The sequence below is a fragment of the Pelodiscus sinensis genome, chromosome 26 (genome assembly GCF_052426305.1).
Source record: "Pelodiscus sinensis isolate ZL-2025 chromosome 26, ASM5242630v1, whole genome shotgun sequence".
Taxonomy (NCBI): domain Eukaryota; kingdom Metazoa; phylum Chordata; order Testudines; family Trionychidae; genus Pelodiscus; species Pelodiscus sinensis.
The window spans coordinates 17,055,850-17,071,434 of record NC_143077.1 but is presented as its reverse complement, the minus strand read 5'-3'; the positions used below and the strand labels follow the sequence as shown (position 1 = coordinate 17,071,434).

General features: G+C 50.5%; 1 protein-coding gene across 1 annotated transcript in view; it reads left to right on the top strand.

The window, feature by feature from the left end:
* Window positions 1-4,210, top strand: part of LAPTM5 (lysosomal protein transmembrane 5) — a 45,799-nt gene extending 41,589 nt beyond the window's left edge. Inside the window, exons 7-8 of the mRNA XM_006134554.5 lie at window positions 2,496-2,588; window positions 3,559-4,210. Of these exons, the coding sequence (XP_006134616.2) occupies window positions 2,496-2,588; window positions 3,559-3,633 (168 nt within the window). The 3' untranslated portion in view covers window positions 3,634-4,210. The remainder of the gene's footprint in view (window positions 1-2,495; window positions 2,589-3,558) is intronic.
* Window positions 4,211-15,585: the final 11,375 nt, after the last annotated feature.

Below are 15,585 nucleotides of genomic sequence, written 5' to 3'. Positions count from 1 at the left end.
TGCAAGCCTGCCAGCACCCAGCCAGCAGACCCTGCACCTGGCACGGCACAGAGCCACCCACCCGATGCCCCCCAGCCCACCCCCTCTTCCCGGGACTAGGCTGGCGGCTCCCGGGAGCTTGCCCTGGACCGCAAGAGGCGGGCACCTTCCTGGGCTAGTGCGGACATCGTGGACCTCGTCCACGATCTCCGCACTAGGCACAGGAAAGTGGCCGGCTAGGGCAGGAGAGCTGCCAGCCTGGCCACCCAGGAGCAGGTTTGCATGAAAATCAAGGGGGTCCACTGAGACCCCCGACACTGAGCCCTGAGCTTACAATGGCCGTACTGGGTCAGACCAAAGGTCCATCTAGCCCAGTAGCCTGTCTGCCAACAGTGGCCAACCCTAGGGACCCTGGAGGGGATGGACCAAAGACAGTGACCAAGCCATTTGTCTCGTGCCATCCCTCTCCAGCCTTCCACAAACTTTGGGCAGGGACACCACTCCTACCCTCTGGCTAATAGGACTCCATGGACCCAACCTCCATGACTTGATCTCACTTCCCTTTAAACTCTGTTCTAGTTGTAGCCTTCACAGCCTCCTGCAGCAAGGAGTTCCACAGGTTAACTATTTGCTTTGTCAACAACAACAACTTTCTCTTACTAGTTTCAAGCCTGCTACCCATTCCTTTCCTTTGGTGTCCTCTAGTCCTTCTTTATGGGAACTCAGGAAGAACTTTTCTGAATGCACCCTCTCCACCCAACCCCTGCTTTTAGAGACCTCTATCCTGTCCCCCCTCCGTCTCCTCTTTTCTAAGCTGAACAGTCCCAGTATCTGTAGCCTTTCTTCATCTGGGACCTGTTCCCAACCCCTGATCATGTTAGTTGCCCTCCCCTCTCCCAGCCTTTCTCTTCCCCTCTCCCACCTCCTTTTCCCAGTCTCCCCCAGTTTTTTTCAATAAAGACAGAGTCAATGTTGGAAGAAACGTTATCTTTATTTTGTACATCAATAAGAAGGGGGGCTAGGGAAGGGCAAGTGGAAGGAGGTGAGGGAGGAATGGGGTACGAGCCCCCGATGGGGAGGACTGGGCTGGCTCTGCGGGCTTCTGGGGGTGGAAGCTCTCCTGCAGCCCCCCAATTACTCCCTCTCCCCAGATGGCAGCCTGCGGCAAGTGCAGCCGGGCTGATGGCCGAGTGGTGTGATGTGCCCAGTGTGGGCACTCAGGGCACTCCAAGCCAGAACTTCTTTGCAAGCGGGGCACCCCTTAGAACTGTGTGTCCGGGGTGGGGGTCGGGACCCTTTAAGCGCAGCCCTCGGCTAGCCTGAGACAGTATCTCCATGCTCTAAGTCCTCCTTTTATGCCCTGCCGGCACTGCTTCCGGCCATCCTTAAGCCCTGTTCAGAGTCCACTCAATGTGGACTTGCTAGTTCGAACTAGCAAAACGCTAGTTCGAACTAGTTTTTAGTTCTAGATGCGTTAGTTCGAACTAGCTTAGTTCGAATTAACTAATTCGAACTAAGTTAGTTCGAACTAGCGCTGTAGTGTAGACGTACCCCCAGTCACCTTGAACAATCAAACTCTTTGGCACTCAGAGGGGGGGATTCAGAGCAGAGCTTCCGTCTTCCAGGTGAAAGATCCATACCCAGACAGCTTGTTCCGAGCCCCAAAGCATGTGGTGGACAGTGCTCTAGGGCCTCCACTCCCCAGGACTGGGGATTACCATGGATGAGGATCTGCATATGAGTCAACAGGGCGCCCTTGTAGCCAAGAAGGCTAATGGCATATTAGGGTGCATTAGGAGGAGCATTGCCAGCAGATCCAGAGAAGTGATTATTCCCCTTTATTCGTCACTAGTGAGGCCATAGCTGGAGTATCACATCCAATTCCAGCTCCCACCCTCCCCCAGAAATGGTGTGAACATATCGGAGAGGGTCCAGTGGAGGGTGGCCAAAATGATTAGGGGGCTGGAGCGCATGACCTACGAGGAGAGGCTCAGGGATTTGGGCTTATTTAGTCTGCAGAAGAGAAGAGTGAGGGGGGATTTTAGAGCAGCTTTTAGCTACCTGAAGGGGGGTCCAAAGAGGATGGAGAGAGGTTGCTCTCAGTGCTGGCAGATGACAGAAAGAGGAGCAATGGTCTCAAATTGCAGTGCGGGGAAGGGTCTAGGATGGATATTGGGAAAAACTATTTCCCTAGGAGGGTGGGGAAGCACTGGGATGGTTTCCCTAGGGAGGGGGTGGAATCTCCATTCCTATGGGATTTTAAGTCCTGGCTTGACAAAGCCCTGGCTGGGATGATGGAGTTGGGGTTGGTCCTGCTTTGAGCAGGGGACTGGACTCGATGACTCCTGAGGTCTCTTCCAGCCCTAAGATTCCATGATTCTATGACCCCGTGCAGTGGCGGATCTATGGCAGTGTTGCAATGGCTGATCTGTGAAACAACGACTTTTGTCAGGGATGAAAAAGCATCTCTATGGCCATAATGCAATGACCAACCTCTTTCCCCCTTTGATTTTCAGGCCTACCTGTTCAACTGCGTCTTGAGATGCTACAAGCAACTTAAAGCCAGCAAGAGAGAGGAGGTGAAAGTCTTGCCGGAGTTTGCTGAGAAGGTGAGACATTCTGAACCCCAGCTCCTGGTGTCCATCACAAAAAGGCAGGGTGCCTGGAGAGGGGGCCCAGCAGTTCGGGTTACTTCATGCAGAATTGAAGCTTGTGTAAAGGTCTCATTTGCCCCCAACATTACTACAGTTTCAATATGTGTAAAACCATTGGAGCTACACAGGGCTGCATGTAAACCTGCTAGAATGTAGCTCTGAATCAAGGCTTCTCTACTGCAGAAGATACCTGACTGTGAACCAATGCAGAGCTGTCTCGCTGAATCTACAGGCAGCCTGAATCCGTCGTGCTAAGACCTCAGCCTAGCAAAGCTCTTCAGCCCGTGCTGAGCTTTAGGAATCTAAGTTTCTCCCTGAAGTCAGTAGCACAGGCCTAAAATTCAACTCTCAGGTTGGTGCTTTGCTGGGTTGGCGTCTTACCAAGCGTGATCCTTTCCCAGTCATCTCAAGGGCAGCTCATCTAAAGCCTCACTGGGATGTCAATATTTTTAACTATTTCACTGCTGATCATTTTAGCGAAGCTGCTCTGGGATTATGAGTGGAGCCTCTGAACGGCCATTCCCAAAGACAGAGGGAGACACCCTAAAAGCATATTGATACTCAGGAGGGGTTGAAAAGCAGCGACCCCTCCCCTCAAATCATTTCCCGCCCCCCCAAAAAGTCATGAAAAATGGAATTCAAACATTTTTGTTGGTTTTGTCTTTCAATTTGGAAATGTCAGCCAGTTGTGACAACTGTCCAGCTAGGACAACTCTTGGGTCGTCTATGGAGGCTGCCGAGTTTCCTGTCTCTTGAGTCAGTGGCTCTGGATTCAGTCCGTGCCACACGCTCTAACTGTCCACACCTCTGGCTTTCAGAAGCCCTGGTGCACCCTCCCTGCTCCTTTCCCGGGGAAAGGCAACATCCAGTTGGAAATGTCCCTGTGTCCAGCGCGAGTGGGGCTCTAACGATCTCTTCCTTCCAGGCCGTGCTGCCCTCCTACGAGGAAGCCTTAGAACTGCCCTGCAAGGAGTCGCCACCACCCTACTCAGGAGTCTGAGCCTCACGCGTGGAGATGGGACGACCGCTCTGCTGCTGTGAATGCTGCGTAGCTTTCCTTCCGCACCCGGCCGAGCTCGGCTTCACTGGCCTCGCTCGGTCGTGGCGAGAGCGTGTCCCTCGTTTGCACCAAGCTCACTCTGCTCCACTGGGCCTGGCGCACAGAGCAACCTCTTGCTGCTGTCAAAATGTACGTGCAGGGTCTGATTTTCCCCTCCTGCTGGTTTCACCCCAGCACAGCTCGGTTTGCTTCCGGGGCCCCTCTTCTGAGTCACAGCGCTCTGGCTGAGAGGAGAATGGGAGCCACAGAGCAGGCAGGAGCTGAGCGAGCACAGTTCTGAGAGATGCTTAGGTACCCGGCAGCCCTAAGGGAAAAGCCAAAGGGCAGGTGACCCCAAATGAGCCGCAGAGCGGTGCTCAGCTTGTCTGTGTATGGAACTGAGTAACTGTGCGCGCTGCCCTTCGAGGGGTTGGGGCCGTTACGTCCTGCCCGGCCGTTGTGCACTGCCAAGTGTTTGTGGTTTTGCTTTTCATGTGTGATTGGAACAACGAGTTTCAATAAAACGCTGATGGCTTCAGTCCCTGGCTGACTGGTGTCTGGAGAGCTCTGCCCTAGCAACTGAGCAGCCTTCCTCCTCAAAGCAACTCCGGGAAAAATGCCATGGTGGGGGCAGAGGGTTATTTTAGTTCCCTGCCTCCAGATCAGACGGGCATCATTGCAAAGAGGAAGGCTAACTGCCGGCCTGGCGAACTCCTAGACAACCTTATAAGGCCGCGTCTACACTAGAAAATGAGTTTGAAATGACTGAATTCGATTTAAGAACTCCCGATTTAACAAAATCGACCTTGTGTGTCCTCGCTAAGGGGAAGCATTGGAATTAGTCCAAGGCAGGCTCTGCTAATGTGGACGCACTGCCTCGGACCTAGAGCCCCAGAAGCGCTCTGGGGAGCTGCAGGAGGCCAGTAAGTTTGAATTAGCAGCACCGGAGCGTCCACACGAACGTCATTTTGAACTTACTGTATCAGAATTAGCCTTACCCCGGTGAAAAGCGGGAGCCCAGAATTAGAATTCCGCAACCCATTATTTTGAAATAGCAGCTTGGTAATGTGGATGCTCCATGTATAAATTCAACTTTGGGGTGTTATTTCAGTATAAGGTCCTAATATAGACCAGGGCCGAGAGTCTAGCTGGGTTTTTCCTTGCACATGATTTGTGGAATAAAGATCCAGCCATTCAAATTGTGCGATTTGATACACTGTAGCAATCGGTTCAGATTGCAGGTACAACTCAGGAATTTATTCCGCAGCGCTGATAAAGGTGCACAAAAGGGAAGTAGGGTCCAGCTTGTGCTCCCAGAGCTCTGTTAGCTCTGCAGGGCCAAAGAGGGGTAACAATCAGTTAAAATTTGATTTTTGTACGTAAGGCTGCAGCAAAATAGAGAGAGAAGATTCCCTGAGTGCTAAGATGCCATTTATAACTAATCACTGTGGCACATAGAGCCACAAGCAAGTACTAAAGGAATCAAGCAGCTAGACCTGGGGATGTTTTCAGACATGCAGTTTACTTTCTGACAAATGCAGTTTTGGTCGCCTCAACACTATGTGCAGATTTGACACACTTGGCTTTGGCCATTCTCAGATCAGTCAGCGGAGGAGGAAGAAATCGTCCTAGGGGTGGGAGTGGGGAGGAGGGTTGCACTGCTTGCTGCCTGTTATCCATCCCTTGCCCCAGGCTGGGATCTCCCAGGCAAACACAAAAGGGCCTTTTTCAGATGACAGATCCGTTCAGAAAGCTTTGACATGCACCTTCCCTGCTCTGTCCGTCCTCCCCTCCCAGAACTGACACTACAGTGAGAAATCAATTGTTTGCCCAGCTCTGCAAGCGGCGCCCCAAACTGCTCATTTCCTCTGTGCAGTCGTCGAAACGTTCCCAACAGGCTCTGCACCTGTGTGACCATTGGCCACAATCGTTTCCACTTGCTTCCCTTCCCAGCTTTGGTCTTTCTTGTCTGTTGAGATAGCAAGCTCCTGGGGCGGAGGCTGTCTCTTGCTATGTGTTTGTACAGCACCAAGCACGCTGGAGCAGCCCTGATCTTTGTTGCAAACTCTAGGGGTGTGTCTACACTGGGCCACTTATTCCGGAAAATCAGCCGCTTTTCCGGAATAAGCTGCGAGCTGTCTACACTGGCCCTTGAATTTCCGGAAAAGCAATGATGCTCTACTGTACAAAATCAGCCGCTATTCCGGAAAAACTATTCTGCTCCCGCTCGGGCATAAGTCCTTATTCCAGAACACTGTTCCGGAAAAGGGCCAGTGTAGACAGCCCAGTAATCTTTTCCGGAAAAGCGCGTCTACATTGGCCACAGACGCTTTTCCGGAAAAAGGGCTTTTCCGGAAAAGCAGCCTGCCAATGTAGACGCTCCTTTTCCGGAAAAACTGAAAATGGAATAGTATTCCGTTTTAAGCAGTTCCGGAAATTCATGCCAGTGTAGACACAGTCTAGGTGATTTTTTACTAAGAACAGCACCAGGCATCAGCTCCAGAGAATGGGGCTTCCTGCCCGTCACTGAGTCTAGTTTGTCCCACGGAATTCTTGTGAGGATGCAGGAGATGGAACAAACCCAGCTTGGCTCAAAGATCCCAGGACAGCGTTGGAGGCTTGTCAATCACAATGCCATCATTTCCCTCATGAGCTGGGCACCTTTGATGCATGAACCACTGAGAGACAATAAACGTGGATCCCCAGCTACTAGTTTGCACTCGCTGTTTCCATCAGAACAGCTCATCAGAGTGGGGGTTTCCAACCGCCTTAGGAGACCAAATCTCATTGAATTTAAATGAAAAACCCCAATTAATGAGCTCAATCCAGTCAGCCGAGAGCCAGACATAGTCCTAGAAACCAGCCAAGAGGAAGGGCTGCGGGGGTCTGGCTTTCCTAGCAATTAGCAGGAGGGTTGCTGTTGGGCGTGCTGCCCTCTGGTCAAGTCGATGCGAATGTGGCTGAAAGTCCTGTGGAGCGACGTCTGTTCCAACTGGCAGGGAATGAATGATTGGCGTGAGGCATGTGCTGACTCCTGTAATGGCCTTTGGCCTGGTCCCTTCAGAAGTCTTGCTGATGAATCTGTCTGTTGCTACCAAAGACAAACCGGAAAGAGCTCAGAGGAAAACAACCAACATGAGATGATGCTTCAAAATGGCAGCCCTGGTGTTCAGGGCAAGGCGGGGCGGGGCGGGGCAGATGGAGCGGTTCAGCGCCCTGGCAGTGCTCTGTACACAGACGTGGGAAGAGAGCCCCGTTGTACTTAGGCTGGGAGATGGGCCCGTAGGCGCCAGCTTTCTCTGGGCCGGGGAATGCTCAACACGCTGCTCAGGCTCAGGCCCTGCCTCCACCCCCCACCCTTCCCTCAATTCCCTGCCCCACCTTTCCCCCCCCCTCCCCGAAGCATGCCCCGCCTGCTCCTCCCTGAGCCACCTACATGCAGCAAAACGGCCCATTGCCACAGGTTCCGGTGCTGGGAGGGAGGGGGACTGGCTGCTAAGCACTCGCCAATTGTGCCATGGGTTCTCCAGCCGTGGAGCTTATGCATGGGCCTTTGCCCTGCTTGGGGAAGGCCTGGCCTGCAGACAGGGTCCCTGCTTCAGCTGTGCGCTAGGAGGCCCTTCAGCTCACGCACAATTCCCAGTGTGTATTAAGTGGCGCAGCAGGCACTAGCAGTCTCAGCCGTGGGCCAGGGCTGCACAAGCACAGACCAAAATGACCATCCCTCTCCCAGCATGCAAGTGGCCGAGGACTCAGACCGCTCTGAACACTCCAGCACGGTTGGTTTGTGCCATTATTGGCCGCAGGCCTGCCAACGGGAGTGGGGCAGGGGGCTAAAGGGGCCCTGGGACACAAATGGTCCAGGAGCCCCGGGCCTGTTAAATCTGCAGCACGCTCCCCCAGCTCCGCCCCTCCCACCCAGGATCCTGGGTACATGGAGCTGAGTCCCCCCATCTTGCCCAGGGCCCCACAGGTCTGTCAGCTCCCCTGAACGGTGGTAGCTAGCTGAGATAAACTGTCTTCTCATCTATCGGACGGTTAAAAATGCTTCAGTTCTGCTAGGGAGCGCCCTGGGTAGGGACTTTCTGGGCCTCTGTCCAAGGGGGAGAACACTGCTTTGTTCTTTAGCTGAGGTGGCTGCAGGCTAATGCCACTGGTGACATAGACTGTGCCTAGGGGCCAGAGTTTGACGCTAATTAGACCCCTAATGATGCAAATCGGTACCCACTGTGATTGTCAAGAGTGTTAATTGAAAGGGGAGTTAGGCTCCTAACCTGATTTGGGGCTTTTGACAATCGAGGCACCTAACTACTTTCTAGGGAACCTAAACCTCATTGACAAGCCGGGCATCTAACTCCCTTAAGAGCATTTTGAAAACCGTTTGCCAAGACAGTCTGGGGGCCTCCTCCCCTGGAACTCAAACTACCTTAACGAGGTGACCCTTTGCCGGCTGTGCCCAATGGAGTTCATCTCCTTCCCACGCAACTTCCGTCTGATCCTTTCATTTCTCGTCAGGCGCCACTGAGTATAACGTGTTAGTGAGCCTGTGCTAATCGTTCTGCCACGGGAGATTCTACATGGGCTGCAGCCTGAGGTTCATACTCACGTTTTATTCTGATCCTGCACAGGCACAAGCTTTATCTCTAGATCTGCCAACTCTCTAAGCTGCCAAAGTAAAAGTGGAGTGAACCTAGTAAGTGTTGTTCTTCTGTGTTTTCACCAGGTCAGTATTCATGGGGGGGAGGGGGGACACTTATGGTTAAGCCCCTGCCCTGGGCCATAAGCTAGAAATCAGAGTGCAATTCCCAGTTCTACTATAGACAAAGGTGAAACTATCTCCGTATGCAGCACTCCCGTCTGTGCAATGGGGATGTTAATACTTCTTTGGCCTGATCAAATTAGAAGTGCTGTAGGGCAGGGCTTTTCTCCTACAGGCTGAACCCTCTAGTCCAGCACCCTTGGGCCTGACCGGTGCTGAACCAGAGAATATGTCAAACCACAGGAGCCTGGTGACATTAGACATTTTGAGGTAAATTAGAGCTAAATAACAGCACAGAACACAGGAGCTAAGACTGGTGGCTGTAAACAAACTTTATGGGACTGTGGGAAACTTGGCCAGGGCCATGCCAAGTAGAGATCCAGCTAACTGAAATCATGCCAGACCACGGATGTTGCCAGACCAGCGTGCACTGGAATAGAGAGGTTCAACCTGTACTATGTATTTGTACCTAACACAATGGCACCTGGTCTCAGGTCAGGAATTTCATGGTTAAAGTAAAACAAATAATAGAATTCTCCATGTAAATGAATGTTTCCCTCGATGCCAGCTGATCCTATCCCTCTGCAATTAGCATGTCCTCTAGCATGCAGATCCTGTGGCTAAATCTAGTAAGAAGCTTTCCCTATGTACTAATTTGTTTTTCCTGCAATCCTAAAGACAAACTAGCACAATAACAGCTAAGCTGGCAGCCACGTCCATGCTAGGAAGGTAAATAATCACAAGGAAGGTAAACAGTCCTGCAGTCTGGAGCCAACATGGAGCTAAGTAATAAAACACTATGCTGTAGCAGTCGGATATTAAGGAGTCTTTGTGCAGAGAACTGACACGGGGACAGGGAAAAGTCACAGGACATACTCAGACCATTGAGACTCAGTGATGACCTTGGGAAATGGGTCTTGACTAGTTAAACAGAGGCTATTAGGAGGTATCAAGCTAATATCTGAGGGTATGTATACACTAGCCCCCTAGATAGCTCTAGGGAGGCTAATGAGGGCGACTGAAATTGCAAATCAAGCCCTGGATTTAAATATCCCGCGCTTGATTTTCATGTCCCCGGCCGGTCGCCATTTTAGAAATTCGAAGTAACTGCCCGCATCTACACACGACAGTGAAATGGGATTCCGATTTAAAGCCCCTAAATCGAATTAGCTGGTAAACCTCATTGCAGGAAGAATAGCAGATAATTCGAGTTAGGGCTTTAAATCGGAATCCCATTTCACTGCCGCGTGTAGATGCGGGCAGTTACTTCGGGCTTGTCAATTTCTAAAATGGCGACTGGCCAGGAACATGCAAATCAGGCGCGGGATATTTAAATCCCAGGCTTGATTTGCAATTTCGGTCGCCCTCATTAGCCTCCCCAGATCGATCTAGGGGGCTAGTGTAGACGTACCCTGAGGGCTAGAGTGCAACTTAGTGCATATGCCTGGGAATCTTCCCCCCCGCCTGGGCCCCACACATTCATATGGCAATCTTTGGAGGGGACAGCGATATAACTGTGCAATGTGCCCTCGTAACATGCTGGTCAGAGCAGCTGAGTCCGCGTAGGGGAGAGTAATAATTTATTGCTGATCCAGGCCCTGGGGAGGAGGTGTCACCCACAGTGTGTGTCCGAGGAACAGTGCCTCCCAGGCAATTTCCCTTCTAATCTTTCTCATCCATGTGCAGAATAATATTTTTATGTGCAGCAAGACACCCATCAACTGAAATACAAACCTGGCTGGGCGCTCTGCTAATCAGCTGGGCAGCATTTGAATCTCTCCTGGGCAGCTTACAGGGAACACTGCAGCCCGGGCTGCTGTGAAGGTGAGGCAACTTATACTCTCTCTGCAGCCTCATGCCATCCCCAGTGGCACGTCCATCCGCGTGTCAGGGCCTGAGTACAGAGGAACAAGACACGTCACAGCGGTCCAGGTGTGGAGCTTCTTCACCACTGGATGCTTTTCTCAAAGGACCAGGAGTCCCATGGGCCTGTGATGCTTGTGCATCTGAAAAGTGAGCTGCAGCCCACAAAACCTGATGTTCAATACATTTGTTAGGGGCCCACAAGGAGGACGCCCCATTTTTGCTGAATCAGACCAACATGGCAGCATCTGAAACTTGTCTCCTAAAAGAAGTGCGCTAGTAGGAATTCCTTTTGGGGGAGGACGCTGGCCTATGCTGCACAGCAGGGTCGACGAGATGGATCACTGTGGTCCCTTCTGGCCCTGCAGTCTAGTAACCATCCTTCCAGAGGAGCATGTCCCTATGGGTCACTCTAGGGGAGGAGGAGAGGCCCTTGGTCATCCTGTGCCATTCACTATGGGGAAAGGCCTTGCCAAGGGGCAGACCTAAGCTCTTCTTCAGGGGCAGGGGCTCCCACGGTCACTAGCACTGGCTTTTGTCTTTTGCTGGCACCACTCTGAAAGTATGGTCATGGGGCAGTACACGCACAATGCTCTGTAAAGCCAATGGGCCCGGGTCAGCCACAGATGGGATTAAATGGGGTCCTGCAACCTTAGGAGCTAAAGTCATGTGCCTCCACTGTATGAGCTAAAAGCCAACTCGGGCTTAGCTAAGGGCATAGAGCAGACTTCACCCTCCCTGGTCAGAGGGCTCAAAGATTTAATTAAAATATGTTAAAATCCTTTCCCAAGAATGTAAATGGTGTAATCGCCTACTTTAAAATAGATCACCACTACTCATGCGCCCAGCCATTCACTTATGGAACAGAGTTAAAAGTTCCTAAACCTCTTGGCCCAATCATCTGCCACAATAAAGCTGCTCACGTCTCTGGGATGTGTCACACACAGAGAAATGCCTTTTGTCAAGAGGATTCAAATATTCTGCCCCAGACCAGAGCACCTGACGTCCTAAATGGACCTGATGTGTGGTTGGTTTAGGAAGCCAGACGGTGGCTCTGTTTTGAATAGTAATTTATATTCAGAATTGAAAATAGTCCCTCCTGAAAGCCTGCCTCAAAGGAGCCATGAAATCTGATAAAAGTGCATAGATTTATTGTGCATTTCCAGGCAAGGCAGAGGCTGGGTGCTAGACGGGAAATGATTTTGGTTTTTGTGAAATGTTAGAGCATTTGGCCAAAATAAACTAAATGTGAGCTGCCCCAACACTGCTAATGAGTGAAACTGTGTTGCTCTTAGTGCTGTATTTGAGTCTGATACAAGGGTCTTTTAAAAGTGCGTCCGTTATTCTCTACTGCTCTGATTTCTGATCGGAATGCCTCCAGTAGGCAGGGAGACAGGGTGATGCTGGGAGAGGAGAGGAGAGGGGAAGGACATTGGGGGCTGGAGGAGGAGGTGCTGGGAGAAGGCTTGAAAGAAGGGGTGGGCATGAGGAAGGCCAGGATGGAGCAAGTCATGTGTGAGGGCAGAGGAGCATGAGGGGAATGGGGGCAGAGAGTGGTGAGGGGGTGGGTATCAGGGAAAAAGGGGGCAGGGGCAGTAAGGGAAGGGGGAGGCAGCAGGAGGGTGCAGGGCTAAGGGAAGGTGCAGGTGCCAGGGGATTCTGGGGTGAGGAGGAGGGGAGAGCTGGCCACCGGAAGCAGCACTGGACAGAGGAATTGGGGCAGGCTGGGGAGACTGGGGGGCCGGTAGAAGCAGGGCTCCTGGCGGGTGCGAGGTTGGGGACTGGGAGCTGGCTGGGGAAGATGTTGGGGGAGGGGGGGAAGAAGTGGCCACCAGAAGGAGGGCTGGACGCAGGCAGCGGGGCTGGCCAAGGGAGATTGGGAGGAGAAGCGGGGGGGACCTGGCTGCCCAGGAGGGGGTTGGGGGAAATGGGGCTGGCCAGAGGTGCAGCGGGGGGAGCAGAGGGGAGGAATGAATCGGACTGTGGGGAGTGGGACTGACCTGGCCATATGTGGATCTTGGGGCGCTGCCCCCGTTCCCCCCTCCCCCCTCAAAGCACATAGCATGAGTTAGTCCATCCCAGAGATTCTATTGGTCCCCCCCCCCCACACACACACACCCCTCGAGTAGTTGTGAACTGGCTGGCTGGTAGACACACTCATGCAGCCTGAGCACATTTACCAGCCAGGCAGTTTGAAGCTACAAACTGATACATCTAGTAATAATACAACTTACCTAATGAGAAAATACCAGACATGTTCTACATCTGGTATTTTCTCAGTTTGTTTTTTATGTGTTTATATTTTTGGGCTGCAAAAAGCAGTACTGGAAAAAAGGTTCCAACTAAAGTAAAACGTTTGGGAAACCCTGGTCTAACCAGCTTTCTGTTTGTCTTACAGTCCATTTATCCAATCCATATTCCTTAACTTGCTGGCAAGAATATTGTGGGTGACCATATCAAAAGCTTTGCTAAAGCTGGCACTGGGGGTTTTGGGAGGACCAGAAACAACCTATTTGAATATTCATCATTTGATTAATGAATATGCAAATATGCAAATGAACATTACCGGTCCTCCAAAAGTTCGTGAATGGATTTACCGGGCCCGATGTCAATAGGTTTGGGAACCCCTGGTCTAGACCATCCTTGATAGACATTTATCTAACCTACTCTTAAATATCTCCGCAGATGGAGATTCCACAACCTCCCTGGGCAATTTATTCCAGTGTTTGACTCCCCTGACAGTTAGGAACTTTTTCCTAATGTCCAACCTAAACCTCCCTTGCTGCAGTTTAAGCCCATTGCTTCTTGTCCTATCCTCAGAGGCCAAGATGAACAAGTTTTCTCCCTCTTCCTTATGACACCGTTTTAGATACCTGAAAACTGCTATCATGTCCCCCCTCAATCTTCTCTTTTCTAAACTAAACAAGCCCAATTCCTTCAGCCTTCCCTCATAGGTCATGTTCTCTAGACCTTTAATCATTCTCATTGCTCTTCTCTGGACCCTGTCCAATTTCTCCACATCTTTCTTGAAATGCGGTGCCCAGAACTGGACACAATACTCCAACTGAGGCCTAACCATCGCAGAGCAGAGCGGAAGAATGACTTCTCGTGTCTTGCTCACAATCCACCTGTTAATGCATTCCAGAATCATGTTTGCTTTCTTTGCAATGGCATCACACTGCTGACTCATATTCAACTTGGTCATATTCTATAACCCCTAGATGCCTTTCTGCCGTACTCCTTCCCAGACAGTCGCTTCCCATTCTGTATGTATGAAACTGATTGTTCCTTCCTAAGTGGAGCACTTTGCATTTCTCTTTATTAAACTTCATTCTATGTACTTCAGACCATTTCTCCAATTTGTCCAGGTCATTTTGAATTATGACCCTATCCTCCAGATTAGTCACAACCCCTCCCAGCTTGTTATCATCTGCAAACTTAATACGCTTACTTTCTATACCAATATCTAATAGTTGATGAAGATATTGAACAGATTCGGTCCCAAAACAGACCCCTGCGGAACCCCACTTGTTATGCCTTTCCAGCAGGATTGTGAACTCATTAGTTATTGAAAGTAGGAATTAGGTCTTGAAAGTAGGAATAAGGGATCTTGTGGAAAAGAGTTTATTTTCCGCAAGTTCCCATCTAGACTGGCGCTTTTCTCCGGCAAAACCCCGAGCCAGAAAAAAGCTGCAGCCATGTTCATGCAAATGCCGCGGGGGATATTTAAATCCCCCGTGGCATTTGCAATTCCTAAGTGTCTCATTAGCATCCCTTTTACGGAAAAGGGTGCCAATGTAGACACAGCCTCTAAGTACAGTTATCCAGCCAGTTATGTACCCACCTTATAGTAGCCCCATCTAAGTTGTATTTACCTAGTTTTTTTATAAGAATATCATGTGATACCGTATCAAATGCCTTACTAAAGTCTAGGTATACCACATCCACCGCTTCTCCCTTATCCACAAGACTTGTTATCCTATTAAAGAAAGCTATCAGATTGGTTTGACATGATTTGTTCTTTACAAATCCATGAGAGTTCTTTACAAATCATGAGAGACATGCTGGGTCTGGCACTGGAGGCATCCTGCAGAGAGAAAACATCTATCCCTGCCCACTGTGGGGGGTAGAGGGTAGTGTTGGGGGAAGTGTGCGTGAACAGCAGAAACTACTTGCCAGCAAGAGAGCTAAAGGGGTATCCTCCTCTTCCTCCCTCCGGTAGGTTCCCTTTGCATTGTCACACTTAACTGGAAGCACATGCTGCCTGAATGCGAGTATGACCCTGTGCCGTGTGCGGCACTGCTGTGTGTTTCCATGACTCCAGCCTCCTTAGTGGTGGCTTGTCATGGGAAAGTGTCCCACCACGGAGGCGGGAGTAAGGCTGGCCTCTTGTGAGAAGGACCGAGAGGTTCCTGTGTGAGAGCATCATGGAGCTGAGTGCTCCAGACCAGCGTATGTGAACCCAGATGCACAGGCTGTTTTGCATTTCCCAGGCTGAGTAGGCCAAGTGAGGAGCTTGCAGCCCCTCACAGCCTGCCACCTGTCCCCTTGTGTAGACAGGGAAAGTTATAGACCTCCCTGAGGAAAGCAGGTGCACAGATTGCGAAATAGCCAGTCCCAGGGCTTGAGGGATAGGAAAGATGGCCAACAGAATGAGAATTACCACATAATAGAACTGGAATAACCATGGCAATAATAATAGTAATAATTATAATTAATAATTAGTAAATAAATAACATAAGAAATCAAGCGTTGTTTAAAAACAGGGCTCCCAAGCAATAGCATCTGCTTGGTGCAAGGGCTGAGTTGCCACAAACTCATCTGATGACCTGGCCTTTGAAAAGGACTGAAAGTGGGTTTCCCAGATGAGGAAAGGGCTTCTGGCTTCAGATTCCTGTTGACATAATGAGTTAATGCCACCGGGGTTTTGGTGAGTTTTTAATAAAGTGTCAGGTCACCTACAGCCTTTATTATTTGTTACACCTAAATCAATACAAATATGGACTCTAGATTTGTCCTGCAGCCAGACCCAATATTACACTGTCTGCCTGCAGGACTCAGATACATTGATCCATGAAGTTAGAACTGCCAGGGCTTTCACTATGCCTGTTAATGTTAGAAATTGACAAGTGCAATATTGCATCAAACAATCCCTTTTTATCGTAGGTTTTTTATGGTCCCCATTGCAAGAGTGGGTTGAGACCAGGGGTCGGCAACCTTTCAGAAGTGGCGTGCCAAGATTTAACGTATTCACTTCTATTTACAGATCTGTGTGCCACTGATACTTTTTA